Source organism: Bicyclus anynana, chromosome 5 (genome assembly GCF_947172395.1).
Source record: "Bicyclus anynana chromosome 5, ilBicAnyn1.1, whole genome shotgun sequence".
NCBI classification, from domain to species: Eukaryota; Metazoa; Arthropoda; class Insecta; order Lepidoptera; family Nymphalidae; genus Bicyclus; species Bicyclus anynana.
In genome coordinates, this window is record NC_069087.1 from 12,187,246 (window position 1) to 12,206,076 (window position 18,831).

An 18,831-nucleotide genomic window follows, 5' to 3' on the forward strand; every position below is an offset into this window, starting at 1 on the left:
ATTTTATAGTACGGTTGGCAACCCTACATGCAACGTCCCTACCCGAGTAAGTTAGACGAGCCGGTTACAGTGAAGTTATACAACCGCAAGCAGTAGTACGGCGCACGCGCAGCGCAAGTACCGTGGCAGCCAATCGAAAACCGTGACTCGGTGAGTGGATACTTTACCATTAATTTAATCTAGTAAAAGTTGGACTCTTTATATAAACTTACCGAGTTAAATTTCGTAACATTCAGGTTAAAATCACATTTTCTTAGAAGTGGAAATTAAGTATTCACAACACTTTTCTTGGAAATAGAAATTGATGTTTAGACACCTAGATTTTCTTTATTTAAATAGAAATAACGTTGACAATGCCTTACTCTTTATCGGCCGTTTTCAATAACCTATCTATCTGCCATTTCGCTTACTAAAGTTAAGAAATCTTTCTGTACTTATCTGCTTTTCAATAACCTACTAACGTTTGACTATGTAAAGATAGTTTGACAGTTACTGATAATCAAGGATAGCTATCTATCCGTAATCTTGGGTAGGTTATTGTAAACGGCCGTAAGACTATAAGTTAGAACCAGTTAACTCTAGAAATACTTGACGTATAGTGATCTGAAACTTCGATGAAAAAAATATAATAAAATAAAAAATAATGGATTTTCAAGTGAGTTTGGTGTTCGATTTACGTGTATTAAAAATTGTAGATCAACTAATAAATATTGAATAAATAGTTTAAGTTATAAACATAACTAAAATTTTTAGTATTCATAAACTATAAATACTAAACGTTTTATTTAAAAAAATAAACACAGTGCACAATAACCATTTGCGGCATTAATAACAAATAAGCTATAAACATTAATCTCTACAATTAAATAAAATTTATTAACACATAACAATTTATAAAGTTTACACTAAACTTTTCATATATGCAAATGTTATTTACTGAGTGCTCTATTATTCTTTTATGGACTGTTAACTAAAATTTTAGTTATGTTTCTATTTATTTAGATAGGTTATGGTTAGTTTTTGATTGATTTCATTTTTGATTTGATCAACCCATGATCGACTGACTACTGAGCTCGAGACTCCTCTCAGAATGAGAGGGGTTAGGCCTATAGTCCACCACGCTGGCCCAATGCGGATTGGCAGACTAGTCGTTTTTAACTGACTTAAAAAAAGGAGGAGGGTTCTCAATATTTTTTATACTTTATGTTTTCACATTATGTCAAAGAGTAACTTGGTTAAAAATATTGTGGCTATTTAGTGCTTGATTACTTATTTAGCTTTGTTAAGATTATCAGTTGATGATGACATTATTGTAATTATTAGTGACAACAACCGGAATTGTTTGGCTTAATGTGATCACAGAATCACGAAGTGAAGACTTTGAATACCTTTACTTAATATAATTTTATTAAAAAAAGATAACCTGCTATTAACAAAATTGACGAATTAGATCAATTTTACACTGTTCGAGAAGTGTTAGTCCAGTGGATATGACCCCTGCCTTCGATTCTTAAATATCACTTGTCACAAACGGTGAAGGAGAAACATTGTGAGGAAACCTACATACCTGAGAATTTTCATAATTCTCTAGGCCTGGGAAGTCTGCCAATCCGCATTGGACCAGCGTGGTGGACTAAGGCCTAACCATTCTTATTCTGAGAGGAGACTCGTGCTCAACAGTGAGTCAAATTTATGGTTTGTTAATGATGACCATTGCAGTTTTACAATAGTGCCTACTGGGAAGTGGCTGACTTATCAGATCCGCATTGGACCAGCATGGTGGACTAAGGCCTAACCTCTCTCATTCTGAGAGGAGACTCGTGCTCGACAGTCAGCCAAATATGGGTTATTAATGATGACTACTGTATTAGATCTAATCTAGGAATTTGTCAAATAGGTAATTACACAATTAAAATATAACATTCTTGTAACTCTTTGTCCGTAACTGTAATAACAAGTTTTGCGTAACAACTGGGTCAGTTAGTCGGTGCAAGTACATTTCATATTAGGTGTTACAACTGCTACCGATGTTTTTTGTTTTGTTATGTTCTTTCTTTGTTTTAACTTATGCCAGCTGCATTTGCGAATGGTGCAAAACATATACCTTTATAAGGAATCTTGAAGTAAAGGTTAATGTTTACGTTTTTATTTCAAAAGCATAAAATGATTAACATTAAGGAAACGGTTTTGTCTTTTGTATACTCATAGCGAGAATTTATTCACCAGTAGATTAGGTTCATCTTCTCGTAAATATTCTGTCCAATTGATTTAAAAATAATACAATAAGGAACTTAAGCTAACTTATCCTAATAACTATACAAATCATGCCCACGTGGAATGGTGGCAAGAATACTGGCTGCATTTCCGCGCTGGACAGCCAGGCGGATCCTTTGCGCAAAAAATGAGCCAGCCCTTCTGTCACCAGTCGAGGCAACAAGCCGCGGTGAAATGGTACGGAAAAATTTTTTGGCACTGCGACTCCATGGCCCAAGGGTCTCCACGGCAAAAGGTACAAATATGTAACTCTCTGTCAGAGAGGCATACTTGAGCCACTTACCGGTTTCAGCTTTTTCTGCTGCGGCTCCCGGTCTTGATTCTGTCTCCCTGATATGACACGGTGCTAATGTGTCGACGCATGTAGCGTCCCACATTAGGGCCCGCCCCATGATTTAATGTCCAATTTTTCATAGATCACGTTTCACACTCTGCATTAGCTTCTGCATTCTGTTACAATTTACAAAAGTTACAATGATGTGACATCGCTCATATCCATGGCAACTTCGTTGTTAGTGACATTGTATTTTTGGCATCCCATAGAAATTCAAATTCTAATAAAGCTTGTTATTGGCGAATATAAAATAGCGGATTTGCACCCCAGTTTCTTAAACGTAGTACGAGAAATGTGAAGATTTCAACGACACCAAAGCTACCATTTGTATTAGAGTCGATGCCCTTTTCTTAGTGTAGCTTTCCTATACTTAGTTATGTCATTCTAATCGGCATATCTTAGTTATGCCAACTTCGTTCGTACCACTCCCGATGGACCGCACGGGCCGGGGGGCGTGTAGCGATGAATGAAAAACCCACGAGTGATGCACCTCACTTCCCCGCACGCACGATTTCACACCGCGCAGTCCCCCTCCCCCCGCCTCCCGCCCACCATCAGCCGCATATAATGGGAGTGTAATCGACGAACTTGCCTGACTATACATATACGTTTTTTATGCAGTTGTGATATAATGCAGGTATCTAAACTAATATCATAAAGAGGTAAAGTTTATAGTATATTGTAGGGAGTAATCTCTGGATCTACTATACCGATTTTAAAGATTCTTTTACCACTAGAAAGCCATATTAATTGTGAGTGTTATAATGTCATATTTTATCCTCGTATTACCACGGGAACGGGAACTACGCGGATATCCGCGGGTCGTCGGCTAATTTTAAATAAACTATTTTGTAAAGGTGTTAATAATACCTAGTAAGGTATAAATAGTTTCAATTATACTAGTAACTAAAAATAAAACTAATTTGAAACGCTACGGTTTTACGTAATCGAGTTACCAAAATTAACCAAAAATTCATTCTGATTTCCTAACTCGGACTTATGGTTTTCTCGTTAAGATCGAAAACCACTTAAATATCTGTTTAGGAAGTGGGTATGCGTGAAAGTTAGATGACCAGTGATTTGTTTGTCATTAATGAAATCTGGTTTAAGTATTTCGAAGTTATTCGTATGACATTTGGGATAAGTAAGCGGAAACCAGTTAACTGGCAGTTAAAAATACATGTACCTATCAGTTTTGGTTTATTCAGTTAATGAATTACGTCCTGCGACCAATTATTTTTCGATACGCGTCATATAACAAATTATGCAATTATAAACAATATTTTTTGAAATGGCTGATCGATTTCAATGCGACTGGAAAGAGGAGTTGACCAATATATACGCGAAAGCTACTTTTTATCCCGTATCCCGTATCCGTATAAACCTTGATCTTATTTTATCTTGGCTCTTTGGTGCTACTAGACATTACTTTCACTTATTATTTAACTAGCCGTGATAGCTCAGTGGATATGACCACTACCTCCGATTCCGGAGTGTTCGAATCCGCTCCGGGCCATGCACCTCCAACTTTTCAGTGTGTGCATTTTAAGAAATTAAATATCACGTGTCTCAAACGGTGAAGAAAAAACATCGTTAGGAAACCAGAGAATTTTCTTAATTCTCTGCGTGTGTGAAGTCTGCCAATCCGCTTTGAGCCAGCGTGGTGGACTATTGGCTTTAACTCTGAGAGGAGACTCGAGGTCAGCAGTGAGCCAAATAGAGATTATATATTCCTACGGGAACGGGAACTACGCGGGTGAAACCGCGCGGTGTCAGCTAGTTTCTTTATATCTTAGTGTCACCGTGTTATTACATATACCAGTAAATGACTACATAAGTAGGCACAACTACAACTATCGCGGAAAACGTAATTTCACTGAAGAGCGGCTTGCGTCACCTGTTACGTAATGTGCCGACTGCTTGTAATGAACACTGTTTAGATGGTTATAGCAAACGTCACGAACTTACCGTATTCTGGTGTTTATTATTTTGATATCCAAGTTGATTAAGGTCATGAAATTATTAATTACCCCGTCATCAACCCATATATTCGGCTCACTGCTGAGCTCGAGTCTCCTCTCATAATGAAAGGGGTTAGGCCAATAGTCCACCACGCTGGCCCAATGCGGATTGGTAGACTTCACACACGCAGAGAATTAAGATAATTCTCTGGTATGCAGGTTTCCTCACGATGTTTTCCTTCACCGATTGAGACACGTGATATTTAATTTCTTAAAATGCACTCAACTGAAAAGTTGGAGGTGCATGCCCCGGACCGGATTCGAACCCCACTCGAGTTACATTCAAACTCGAGCAAACATTCGGATATTCTTCCCCACTTTCAACCCCCAAAAACAAAATAACATTTTTTGCATCGGGGGTCAAAACTAATTCTATCTGTATTGTTGTTCCCATTCGTACCCGTTAAAATTTAATGTCACTTATATACGAGTACGTCATAGCATAATATTAAAATAATATAGGTAACTAGAGTAATATCTATTTTCATTACAAATTTCAACTAAATCGGTTAAGTAGTTTCGGCGTTTAAGAGTAACAAACATCCATACAAACTTTCGTGTTTATAATAATAGTAGAATGAACAATTAAAAGAGTAACTCTAAAAATGAAGGACTTTCCATACAAACCTTCAACCCCTTTTATTTTTATTTTAGGGTCAAAAAGTACCCTATGTTTTGCTCCAACGTCCCATTAACGATTATACCAAAATTCATCTTGATCAGTTCAGCCGTTTAGCCGTGAATAGGTAACAGACAGACAGACAGAATTACTTTCGCATTTATTATATTATATATATAATATAGATAGATATAGATGCGCCCAGTGAATATCTGCCTTAGATTCGGAGAGCGTAGTTTCGAATAAGGTCCGGAGCATGCATCTCTAACTTTTCAGTTACGTGCATTTTCAAAAATTAGAGAGAGAATCAAACCCATTTGCAATTCATATAATAACATATTTATTGATTTTATATAAAAAAACTTTTCATCCAAGTTTTTTATACTCACATATACTTATAGCCAGCACTTTTTTTTTCTTCTCTTCTTTGTTTATCGAGGGTTTGTTCAATATTGAACTTGCCACCCTCATAGGAGCCACGTTATTATTATTATTATTTTTTTATTCTTTACAAGTTAGCCCTTGACTACAATCTCACCTGATGGTAAGTGATGATGCAGTCTAAGATGGTAGCGGGCTAACTTGTAAGGAGGAGGATGAAAATCCACACCCCTTTCGGTTTCTACACGGCATCGGAACGTTAAATAGCTTGGCGGTACGTCGTTGCCGGTAGGGTGGTAACTAGCCACGGCCGAAGCCTCCCACCAGCCAGACCTGGACCAATTAAGAAAATCTCAATCATGTGTGTGGTGTTACTATGTACACTTAGACACTGTAGACTCTGTGCGAATTTGATTTCCCAAAAAGGTATGCAAACCTATTTAGCGGAAAGTGTCCAGAGCGAATTCTTAATGCTAAGACTATATTATTATTACACCGGCAAACCATGGCGACCGCGAAAGAGATGGTTGGATTGTTTTGTACCATATGCCTTTAGGACGAGATCCTAAATCAAGTGTTCTTTCCACAAAATAAAGCATTTCTCTCTAAAAAAAAACAGCAAAATCGGCGGCCTTCAAATTTCAGATCAACAAAACATGTCTCTTTTGCTAGACGATCTACTTCCTCATTACCCGGTAGACCTATATGTGATGGTATCTTTTATTTATTCATTTTTATTTTTATTAATTTTTTTATTTTTTTTTATTTGACATACCTACAGCTAGTACACCGTACATGTTAAAAAAAAGTTAATGATCGAGCTTGATATAAAAAAAAAAACATTTAGGATCGACTCCATCCATTGGATGTATATATTTTTTTTTTATCGGACAGGATCTTTTGTAGTGATTTTATTTAACCCAGCAGTTTGGATGCAATATTTGTACATCCTCAAGATTTTACTGACAAATCGTCAAATTTATTTTCACAATCCATCGTTTTATTACAACATAGATTAGGTACAGAAACAAGTTGTGATTTCTGTATTTCGCACAATTTGTAATCTTCAGATCCTAGACATTTTAGCAATACCTAACTAATTACTTGATAGAAAACCACGAATGCCACAAAATTGTAGGATATACAGGATGTTCCGTAAAAACCACGACATTCTCTACAGCTGATAACACAAGGCCTATCTACTAAAATGACGACATTTATGTTTTAAAGTTTTATTTAGTTTTTAAGTTATATTGATTTTTCTACAAAACTTATGCGTTGATTTTATACTGGGAAATTATTTTTAAATACTTGTTTCAACTAAAGAAACTTTAATTTTTTTCTACAACTAAATAATTTAAGTTGGCCTAATATTTATTTTTGTATTTCTGTTAATAGAAAAAGATTTTTTATTGTCAATTCTGACCTACTCGTACAATAAAATGTAACTATTAAAATAAGCATAAATTGACTAAAACTATAAAATTAAAATAAATTAAAGTTGGCCTAATTATTTTTACCTTTATGGTCACACTGAAAGAAAAATGTGCCAGGCAAAGTTGTACTTCTAACCTAAAAACAACATAAATTTCGGCTAACATATATTTCACTAGCTGATGCCGCGCGCTTTTACCCGCGTGGTTCCCGTAGGAAAACGGGATAATATAATATAGCCTATAGCCTTCCTCGATAAATGGGCTATCTAACACTGAAAGAATTTTTCAAATCGGACCAGTAGTTCCTGAGATTAGCGCAAACAAACAAACTCTTCAGCTTTATATATTAGTATAGAAGTATAGATTCTTTACTAAGTCTTGATGTCAACTATCAGCCTGTAGTGTATGTCATGCTATACGGGACATCCTGTATAAAAGTTGTGAATTGAGAGTGTGCGTATGCAATACGTGTTTTATACCGGTTTATTTGATTCACGTCTAGCCTTTATTTACAGAAATACTTAATTACTAATTTGATAATCAAAGGAAATCTAAAATCCGATCCTACATTTTAAATATTCTTTCACAAATAGGAAGCTACATTATCAACAAGTTATATTGTGCTTGGAAATGCCACTATGTTATTATTAATGACCACCTGTCACTAGTATCGCAAAACTGCCTTGATCTTTACTACTTTCATTTATTTATTGGTCCTTTTTTTAACCGACTTCAAAAAAAGGAGGAGGTTCTCAATTCGAGTCTATGTTTTTTTAGTTAATAATACAAAATATAATACTATTAAAAATTAATAAAAAAAATATATCCTCCCGTTGTGGGACATTTGATTGCCCAAGCAACCGGTGGTCAGGGTTCCAGAGTGAGGAACCGCCTCACAATACGCGTCGTCTCAAGAATGACTGCTTTAGTCTGTATCCGACCCTTGATCCAAAAGTTAGGCGGAAGCTTCTTAAGATCGAAGCTTTTTTGAATATTTAAATATTATTTAGTATTTAATTTAAACTATAATAATATTAAATAAAAAGTAGTATTCGAAAGGATCAGAATGTCGTTTATTTTATCTTCTTTTGTATGTTGCAAGTTTTCTTTTAGATACATTTCTTACACTTTAAATAAAAAGTATACTTATTTTTAAATAACTATACGAATTTTGAATTCAATGGCTCACATAACCAGTATCGCCTTAGAGATTTTAATGTTGGTATATAGAAATAAAGGAATGAAGCGATGTTGTAAACTGATTTATTTATAAACTGCACTGTTTATAAGAGTATAAGGATATAACATAAATTAGTATCAAATAGGTGTAGATGAATGGATTGGTGGTAATCTGGTCGAGAGAATTCTAAATAAGAAATGGAAAATGTAAATGGCCAGACCTATGAGTGAGCGAACGAATGAGATCGTTCGCCATACCAGTGACCAGGGCTCCAGAATGAGATAATACTATCTCACAATAGGCGCCATCTAAAGATCATTATTTTTGTATCAGACATAAACCTACATAGGCTATAGGTGCATGTCTGATCAAATAAACCTTTAAAACTTACTTAATTTTATAAATTATTTTTTATTTAGAAATAATACAATAAGAAACCCAAGCTACTTTATCCTATGAATGTTATTTAAACGGGTACATACCACGATAAAACGACGAGATTTTTATTGAACAACCACGAAATAAGTTTAAAATCATTACTTTATCCTAATAACTACACAAATCATGCCTACTTGGAATATTGGCAAGAATACTGACTGCATTACGCGTCATAGAATTTCATTCTACTTATAATTTATTCAAATAATAGTTTTAATTAATCCAGGTACACAGAAAATGGCGTCCGAAGTAAACGAATGGTACAGAGGCAGGAAGGTGCTGGTGACTGGTGCCTCAGGCCTTATGGGCAAGGTGCTGATCGAGAAGCTTCTATACAGTGTGCCCGACATCGGCTGCGTGTATGCCCTCGTCCGCAGCAAGAGAGGCAAGACACCAGAATCGAGGATAGAGGACATGTGGAAATTGCCTGTAAGTATTTTCGAAGCTTTCAAATTAAAAACTTTATTTATCACTCGAAACTGCACTTTTCGGTTTCTAACAGACCGATGAAGGGGTCAAATGTCCGAGGAGGACTTAAACGCACTATTTTATATCATTTACCACATATACTTAGTCCGGCCAAGTTAGTTTGAAAAGCTCGGACACTCTTGTATTATATATTCCCAAAATATTTTACCATCGAGTAATAAAGTTATATTAATCATGTATAACTTTAACAAAAAGTGCGTCAAATCGATGGGGACTTTGTAATACAATTTCATTATATAAAATGATAGGCCCTAACATTTATGTAAGTTTTTAGCTTCTTGGAAATTTACGAAAAGGTGAAAATCCATTTTGACCGGGTTAACTATTTCCTAGCCTTTAATGACATCATTCCTCTTACGTTTTCTGTCGACAAAAAACAGATACAGTCCGTTAAATAAATCGCAAATATGTGAACAATGGCATAAAAAATTCAAACTAAGAAATACCATATAAGTTTTTTGTTGACCGTACACGTAAACGATTTAAAACAATGAAGGCTTTACAATTTTTGTAAATGTATTTATAATTATAGCAAATCATCTACAACTCGTAAAAAGTTCAGCCCCCCTAGCCAAGTGGCATGTCGGTTCTCTTCATACGATCGCTAACGCTTCGAAAACTAGAAAGATGTATGGGAATGTCATTTGCTATCGAGTGGTCACGTGATCAAGATCTGTCATTCCCACACATTTTTCTAGTTTTCGAAGCGTTAGCTTGGCTTGGCTAGGGGGGCAGAATAGATATTTCCGTATATTAATTTCAATATGTTGCAGTTGTTCTCAAGAATAAGAGAAGAGAAACCGCATGCAATGAAGAAGCTTGTCCCAGTTACGGGCGATATAATGTACGACGAACTTGGCATTGAAAAAGCACAACTAGAGGAAATTTACGATGAGGTAAGGACAGTGTTTATTCTTACTACCAGTGGCGTAGCTAGGGTAACCAAGAGCCCTGGTGCAAATAAATTAAATGGGCCCTACTACTATCTAAACTGGTTAGGTTTATCAAGTAAAATGATTAAAAAGAAATAAAAATACTTTACTTTTTATCAATTCAATACCTAAATATTTATTCATGTTAATATGTTAATTAAAACTAAGAATTACACAGTATATTAAAATTAAATTTATGATAAATAAAATAATTATAACAAATACACACCATCTAATAGTTCACCCAGAGGCAAGGTTCCCAATACGCTGGCAATTACCCCTCTGGATAGCAAGGCTTAACCTTTGGGCCAAAAAGCGCCAGCTCTTGGGTCACCTGACGCATGGACCAACTTGTCAAAAAAAAAAAAAATTAAAATTTTTTTAGTATCTGATGACCATGGGCCTAAAGTCTCAGTCTTTTTATCATCTTTTTCATTTCATTTTTCATCATCAGCGATTTTCTGGTAAGGATTCGAGGCCCCCTGAGCTTGAGGACCCTAGGGCATTGCAAAGCCTAGCCCCTGGGCAGCTACGCCATTGACTACTACAAAGATTTATTTTAACAGTGTACTATGTCCTCAGACCAATTATAGAAGGACCTGTATCGCACTCAATGTCACGAACAAAATTGTCTGTCATTTTCTAAGGAAAACGATCTTAGATTTTGTATATATCTTATACTAAACTAGAAGTTTTTGCCCGTTTTTTACACAGTTTAAGTACACAAATAGTTATTTTTACGAAGCTCTTTAACCGACGAACACGATTACAACTATTTAACATCGATTCTATAGAGACAGTTTATAATCGCATTAGATCGTTGATCATAATACTTTGACAGAAAAGTAACGACTAGCGAGGCAGGTCTATACAATAATTGGTCTGAGACTATGTCTTATAGACAATAAAATGCTTATTAACCGATTTTATAAATATATAATGTATTCTATTCTTATGCATGTTTGTATATCCTCGATTTTCTCAAAACTAGCAATCGATCCCATTTAGATGGGGTTTTTATTATTTGTCTCTGTTGTTTGTACTGCATATTTTTCACAGAATTCGTTCGCGTTTTATTTCGTAATTTCTATTTAATGAGTCAAAGTCAAAGTTATAATTCATTTCAGTTAGGCTTAGTTTACAAGACCCTTCGAAACGTTAAATAATAGTATTATTAAATAATGGTGGTAATATTAGCCGAAAACTTAAAATTAAAGTTACAGAAGGTACTAAAGGCACCTTAGTCCGAGAAAAGCCCACAACAAGCTCAGTCATAAAGGGAGAATATTTTTAGTAAAAATCAAGGAAACTTAACCATGCAAAGAACCAGTTAGAAGTTAAACTTGAGAATTTTTATCCTGTTTGTGTTTTATTGTTTTCCTTGTTTATAATGAGATGAAAAAGTTATTTTCTTATGAATTCTTCCTTCTGTAAGTAGATACGCATAATTGTTAACCATAAAATAAGCCACATATATAATTATACAAGAAAAACCATTGTATGAATAAAAACTCTATAAATGATAAGATGTTTTGAACGTCTCTTAGCCAAGTTTTAGTAACAAAAACACTAAGTATTCGAAAAATTACGTCAATACTAGGTACTTAGAAGACCTCAACCTTTGTACGTAAAACAATGACACGTTTTGCGTGAGATTAGAGGTAATAAATTCTCTATCTATATCTAGAAATAATTTATTTCTATTATATTTATCCTATATTACCAGGCCAGCTAGACATGTCAGACCATAGCATAGTGGAAACATGAAACACCACTTTATTTGGCCCAACCTCGAAAAAAGGTACCAGATCATGATGCATTACGAAGGATAAACCTGGCTGAGTTTGTTGTGGGCTCTTCTCGGACCAAGGCGCGTTTAGAACCCTCGTAACTTTAATTTTAAGTTTTCGAATAATTATTATCACCATTATCTTAAGTTTAATATTATTACCTGCTTTTTCGAAAGAGCTTGTAAACTAAGCCTATTTGAAATAAATGAATTTTGACTTTGACTTTGACTTGGAAGCAAAGGTCAGGCCATACAGTGCTGGTTTTCAGTTGTCACCCTATTCAGGTCACACCACGGAAATGCGTAGCCGCGTACCGACAAAAACTTTACAAACGTAACCTACGCGTTTAATTTTGGTTGAGTACCTGCGCAAATGACTATCATTTTAGTTCAACGTACTTGCCGGAGTCTCTACGTTAGGATTTTTGTAGGTTACCTTTGCGTGTAATGCAAACGTTATACTGGCGGTAACTAAGACTACGGAGTGAAAGTAGTAGTCCCTATACCGGAGCCAAACTATAATAATTCACATAGATGCCGTGCACAGAACATGAGTAAAGAGAAATCGCTTTGATGTAATAACTAATTGCGTTATTCCACTTAACTTCTTTGAGTTATTTGTATAACCTTATTTTTATTGAGTTTTACAACTTGTCATGGTCTTGAGAAGTCAAATAGTCATCCAATTCCTAAATCATATACGCTGATATTACGAGAACGTGCTTATGACGCCATTCAGTGGCGTAGCGTGCCTTGGAGGGGCCCTCAAAATTATTTGGGGGGCCCAAAGAAGGCTAATGATTTCTCAAAGAAAAAAGAAATAAAAATGCTTGCTTAAAATAACTATGATGAATATAATTAATCTATTGTTGATGTCGTTGATGGATGTTTACAATTTTTGGGCGCACGATTACTTAACCCGGGAAAAAAAGGTTGCTTTTTTCGACTTTTGACATTTCCGAAATGACCACCACTGACGGGAAGCACCAAATTAAGTGAGATTGTGGATTACATTTTACTAACTTTTGCTTTTATACGTAAGGGGCTTCTGTCAGTCCAGGGGCCCTGTAATATTACAAGATCATGCAATATTATGACACCATTCAGTGGTGTAGCGTGCCTTGGAGGGGCTCTGTATCAAAATTAGTTAGGGGGCCTATTTTGTCACAAAAGAAACAAAAATGCTTGCTTAAAATAACTATGATGAATTAATCTATTGTTGATGTTGTTGATAGATGTTTACATTTTTGGGCGCACGTTTACTTAACCCGGGAAAAAAAGGTTGCTTTTTTCGACGGGAAGCACCACATTAAGTGAGATTGTGGATTGCATTTTACTAACTTATGCATTTTACAAGTAAGGGGCTTCTGTAATCCGGGGACCCCGTATCATTGATACGGCGGAAGCTACGCCTCTGACATCATTACAAAACGTTACGCCTATGTACTAAACATCACCCACATTTTCTCTTTTTTTTTTTTTATTCTTCACAAGTTAGCCCTTGACTACAATCTCACCTGATGGTAAGTGATGATGCAGTCTAAGATGGAAGCGGGCTAACTTGTTAGGAGGAGGATGAAAATCCACACACCTTTTTGGTTTCTACACGGCATCGTACCGGAACGCTAAATCGCTTGGCGGTACGTCTTTGCCGGTAGGGTGGTAACTAGCCACGGCCGAAGCCTCCCACCAGCCAGACCTGAACAAATTAAGAAAATCTCATACAACATAAGTATGTACCTATACTTGTACAAGCTGATAGTAAATTTACTGATTGTTTATGTATGAAGAAGTCTATTTTTTATTGTCGTAATAGCGGTTGTTCATGCGAATCATTCATCAATCATCAATCAATCTTTTGACAGCCTCCGTGGCGCAGTGGTATGCGCGGTGGATTTACAAAACGGAGGTCCTGGGTTCAATCCCCGGCTGGGCCGATTGATATTTTCTTAATTGGTCCAGGTCTGGCTGGTGAGAAGTTTCAGCCGTGGCTAGTTACCACCCTACCGGCAAAGACGTACCGCCAAGCGATTTAGTGTTCCGGTACGATGTTGTGTAGAAACCGAAAGGTGTGTGGATTTTCATCCTCCTCCTAATAAGTAAGCCCACTTCCATCTTAGACTGCATCATCACTTACCTTAGGTGAGATTGTAGTCAAGGGAAAATAAAAGTAAAGAATAAAAAAAAAGAATCACCAGATGTTAAGTAGTCACCGCCACAATCACTAAACACTTGCAATTCAAAGCCACTGATAATGCGTTGCCTGCCTTGAGAGATTAGTCCGCCTCTTTGGGAAAAACCACAGCGGCATTTACCGCAATTTGCGTGTGCGAGGAAGAAACTATCTTGTGCGACGTTACAAATTGCATGACATTTATCAATATCTAGCTGATACCTGCGACTTTGTTTACGTGATATTAGGGTCTCCACTAATTGTTTCCAAATAACAGCCAAATCCAGTCAGTAGTGCGTGAAAAATGCACATATCAGTTTTTCGCAAATCTCGCAGGAACCATGGTTTCTTTCGGAACAACCTGTAATCCAGTATCCAATACTAACTTTCTTGTTTATAATATTAGTAGGAAGTAGGTAACTATTAGTTTTACGAAAAACTCTCGGAAACCATGGAATTTTTTGAATCAAAAGTTTTTGTTTCGACTGTTGTCACTCGTAGCTACTATAGCTACAACTGCTGTAAGTAACTTGAAGTAATTACGTGTTATCAGAAGGCGCAAAATCACTCAGCGGGCGATGGAGCGAGCTATGCTTGGAGTTTCTCTGCGTGATCGAATCAGAAATGAGGAGATCCGCAGACAAATCAAATTCACTGACATAGCTCAACGAGTTGCGAAGATGAAGTGGCAATGGCACATAGTTCGAAGAGCCGATGGAAGTTGGGGTCCCGAAGTGCTGGAATGGTGACCCCGCACTAGTAAGCGCGGTGTTAGTCGACCCCCCATCAGGTGGACTGACGACATCAAGCGAGTCGCAGGGATTCGCTGGATGCAGGTGGCTCAGTATCCTGATGTTTGGAAGTCCATACAAAAGGCCTACAGTGGACGTCCATCGGCTAATATGATGTTGATGATGGTCATTTTTACTTTCTTACTTACTTACCTGACGTTTCAAAAGTGCTTCTAAACTTAATTAAGCCTAATGGAAATAAATGAAAAATTTTTATCTTTTCTTTTTTTAGGTATCGATAGTCTTCCATTTTGCTGCCAGTCTTCGACTCGAAGCTCCTCTGAGAGAAGGACTTGAGATGAACACCAAAGGAACTCTCCGAGTGCTCGACATGGCGAAGAAAATGAAGAAGCTCGTTTCATTCGTGCATCTTTCTACCGCCTTCTGTTATCCTGATTATGAGAGAATGGCTGAAAAGGTAATCGAATCTTCGGATTTAATTTAGTAGATGTCGTTTTGTTTTAGAAAATATATAGTTGACTACATTCGTGGTCCATTTCTTTAATCATAACCACTATTTCTCTTTGTTCCTCCTAAAGCAAATCCTTTGTTAGGAGTAGTACAACAACAGTTCGACGGGTGGGGTTCGAATTCACTTTTCATCCTACGCCTAACAAGTTAGCCCGCTTCAATCTTAGATTGCATCATCACTTACCATCAGCTGAGATTGCAGTCAAGGGCTAACTTGGAAAGAATTAAAAAAAAGTAGTGTGCCGTTGAAATTGGTTGATAATATAATTTTTTTTACTTAGGTACACGACCCTCCAGCGAACCCTCACGAAGTACTCCGCGCTGCGAGCTGGTTGACCGACGACCAGCTGAACACCCTGGCGCCGTCCCTGATGCAGTTGCACCCCAACTCCTACACGTACTCCAAGAGACTCGCTGAGGCATTGGTCAGGGAGAGCTATGCGGATATACCGACGGTTGTTGTGCGCCCGAGTATAGGTTTGTTCATGTTAATACATTATTTAATGGATTAGAAGCAGGTATAATTCAGAAGAAGATATGTGTGTGAAAGGAGAAGACGATTGATTGGCAAATGGAAGAGATTGACATATATATTGCCGACCCCTCTTATGTGGCGGTCCACCCAGTTATAGTTGAGAACGCTGCATTCGAAATTGTAGACAAATACCTAGGACATAATATAGTCCAGTTAGGTGGATGAAATTTCGAGAAAGAGGTGAACCGCCGAATCCAACTCGGCTGGGCAGCATTCGGGAAACTTCGCGATATCTTTTCGTCCACAATTCCTCGGTGCATGAAGACGAACGAGAAGAAGAACAGTGCGTGTTGCCAGTGATGACCTATGGTTCCGTGACTTGGTCGCTAACTATAGGTCACACAGAGGGCGATGGAACGAGCTATGCTCGGAATATCTCTGCAGATTCGCTGGCTCAGGATCGTGACGTTTGGAAGTCCCTACAAAAGTCCTTTGTCCAGCAGTGGACGTCCATCGGCTGATATAATGATGACGATGATGATGTTAAAAATAGCTATACCGCAAATTCATTTATATTTGACACGAATTTAACTTAATAACCTTCACGACAACACACTTGTATATTTTTAATTTTATGGATTTCAGTGACCCCTTCTCACAAGGAGCCGACCCCCGGCTGGGTGGACAACCTCAACGGGCCGATCGGCTTAATGATAGGCGCGGGCAAGGGAGTCATCCGTACCATGCACTGCTACGGGCACTACCACGCCGAGGTCATTCCCGTGGACATCGCCATCAATGCCATCATACTCATCCCTCACTACATTCATACTAAAATTGACAGGTACTTAATCTTACCTGTACTATTTTAATATACATATTTTAGTTTTTTTAACCGACTTCAAAAAACGGAAGAGGTTCTCAAATCGACGGAATCTTTTATTTTCTGATGAAATATCCTAAATAAATGCGAATTTAAGTTGGTTTGTTTGACGTTTCACGCTTAAGCCAATAAAGATTCCAAAAAATATTTCGTCAATAGAAACCTACATTATGTATTTGATTCCCACAGAAACGGTAACTATGCAGATGAATATGCGGTGAAAGAATATTTAAATCTGAGTCAGTGGTTTAGCCGTGAAAGCCTAATACACAAACAAACCTCATAGCTTTGAAATATGTAATTAAGTATATTAATATTATGGTTCACCACGCTGGCCCAATGCGGATTGGCAGAATTTAATTAGAAAAAAAGACCGAAAGTCATAATTGAATTAGAAAGGAAGCATTCTTCCTTATTATAAAAGAACGTAATTAATACGTTTTGCCACCAGTGGCGTAGCTAGATAACCAAGGGCCCTGGTGCAAATAAAAAAATGGGGTCCCATTACTATCTAAACTGGTTAGATTTTATCAAGTAAAAATATTTAATATATACAAATATATAAATATGCTAAGTCTCTTTATCATCAGCTCTCGAGTTCTACAAGTTCCGTTCGATTGTGATTTTCTGGTAATTATTCGACGACCCTCTGAGCTTGAGAGCCCCGGGGTAGCTACGCCATTGTTTGCCCCACATCATAATATCTGAATTACCAATCCAAAATTATTAATTACAGGCCAGCAGAAATACCAGTTTTCAATCTAACCTCCGGCGATGACAGAGATACCACCTGGAAGGAAGTGCTCGACGTAGGGAAGGCGACAGTGAGGAAATTCCCCTTCGAAGGTCCACTGTGGTATCCCAACGGAAATATAAGACACAACAAACTAATACACGAACTGTGTGTGTTCTTCTATCATATAATACCTGCCTACCTTATCGACTTCTTGATGCTTATATTTGGACAGAAAAGATTGTAAGTAATTCATCAGAAGGTACATTTAGTATAAAGATGGTATTTAATTATTAGTTTTGTTCATCTTAGCTAAAATACTTTCGCACTTACTATAGTTAAAGTACAGCATGACTATAAAAAAAAATTGTGGTTTTAACTTTAACTTTAATACACTAGTTGACACTTTTTTAATTTTCATATATATTTCATTATCGTTCTACTAGACTGATTTTTTTTTATATATTTTTGAGACGAGAATACATGAGAATTTTAGTTTTTAAATATTTTTTTGACAATACAAGCCAAAACGCCTGTCGGCTACGTTTCAACTGTTTCATGACGTCACTATATCAAATCCATTACAAAACGGAGCGTTTGACAAAAATAGTAGTCAATAATTAGTTTGGCGTTTAATACATCAAGTGTTAGTGACATCACAAAATGGACGACAGCGTTTTTGATGCTTGGAAAATTTTAAAAAATATGTGATATTTAAATTAAATTTTACATTAAATCTTCTATTAATTGATATCGATATATTTCGGACCCTTATTCCATGTACTACACGAAATAATTATTGTTTATATATTAAATTTGATATGAGTCAAGTACCCTATTACTTTAACTTAAAAATTCTCATTCCAGCATGGTGCGCATACAAAATAGGATCTCAGTAGGACTGATGGTGCTACAATACTTTACAACACGCGAATGGTGGTTCGATACCCACAATTTTAAAGCACTTGCGACGAAATTGAACCCAGCGGACTTTGCCACCTTCCCCATGAACCTGAAGATCATTGAAGTGGGACCTTATATAGAGAGCTGCATGATTGGAGGCAAGCTTTACTGTCTGAAAGAGAAACTGGAGAACCTACCTAAAGCAAGATTGCAGAATAACATGTAAGAATTTTTATAATAAAGGTATCATAGAAACTAACCATTAAAGATTCATAGATACTTTTTTTTGGAAAAGTATTGAAACACTTAGTTAGCTGCATTGTTTCTAGAAATTCATGATTTTAAATTAAGTTATAGCGCGTACCACAAACTTACCTATCTGGTCTGTTTCTCAAAAGATGTCATCAGATGTCAGGCTATCGAATATCCTTATTTTTCAAGTTAATGTAGAGACTTATATCTGACTACTGATGAATTTATCATCCCATAGCTACATCTAGCTATGGGAT

At 36.6% G+C, this 18,831-nt stretch overlaps 1 protein-coding gene across 1 annotated transcript in view; it reads left to right on the forward strand.

Annotated features, from left to right (window-relative positions):
- The window catches only part of LOC112043735 (putative fatty acyl-CoA reductase CG5065), a 21,085-nt gene continuing 2,254 nt past the window's right edge, over positions 1–18,831 (forward strand). Inside the window, exons 1-8 of the mRNA XM_024079279.2 lie at positions 1–150; positions 8,910–9,112; positions 9,946–10,068; positions 15,090–15,275; positions 15,610–15,805; positions 16,449–16,647; positions 17,423–17,662; positions 18,287–18,544. Of these exons, the coding sequence (XP_023935047.1) occupies positions 8,921–9,112; positions 9,946–10,068; positions 15,090–15,275; positions 15,610–15,805; positions 16,449–16,647; positions 17,423–17,662; positions 18,287–18,544 (1,394 nt within the window). The 5' untranslated portion in view covers positions 1–150; positions 8,910–8,920. The remainder of the gene's footprint in view (positions 151–8,909; positions 9,113–9,945; positions 10,069–15,089; positions 15,276–15,609; positions 15,806–16,448; positions 16,648–17,422; positions 17,663–18,286; positions 18,545–18,831) is intronic.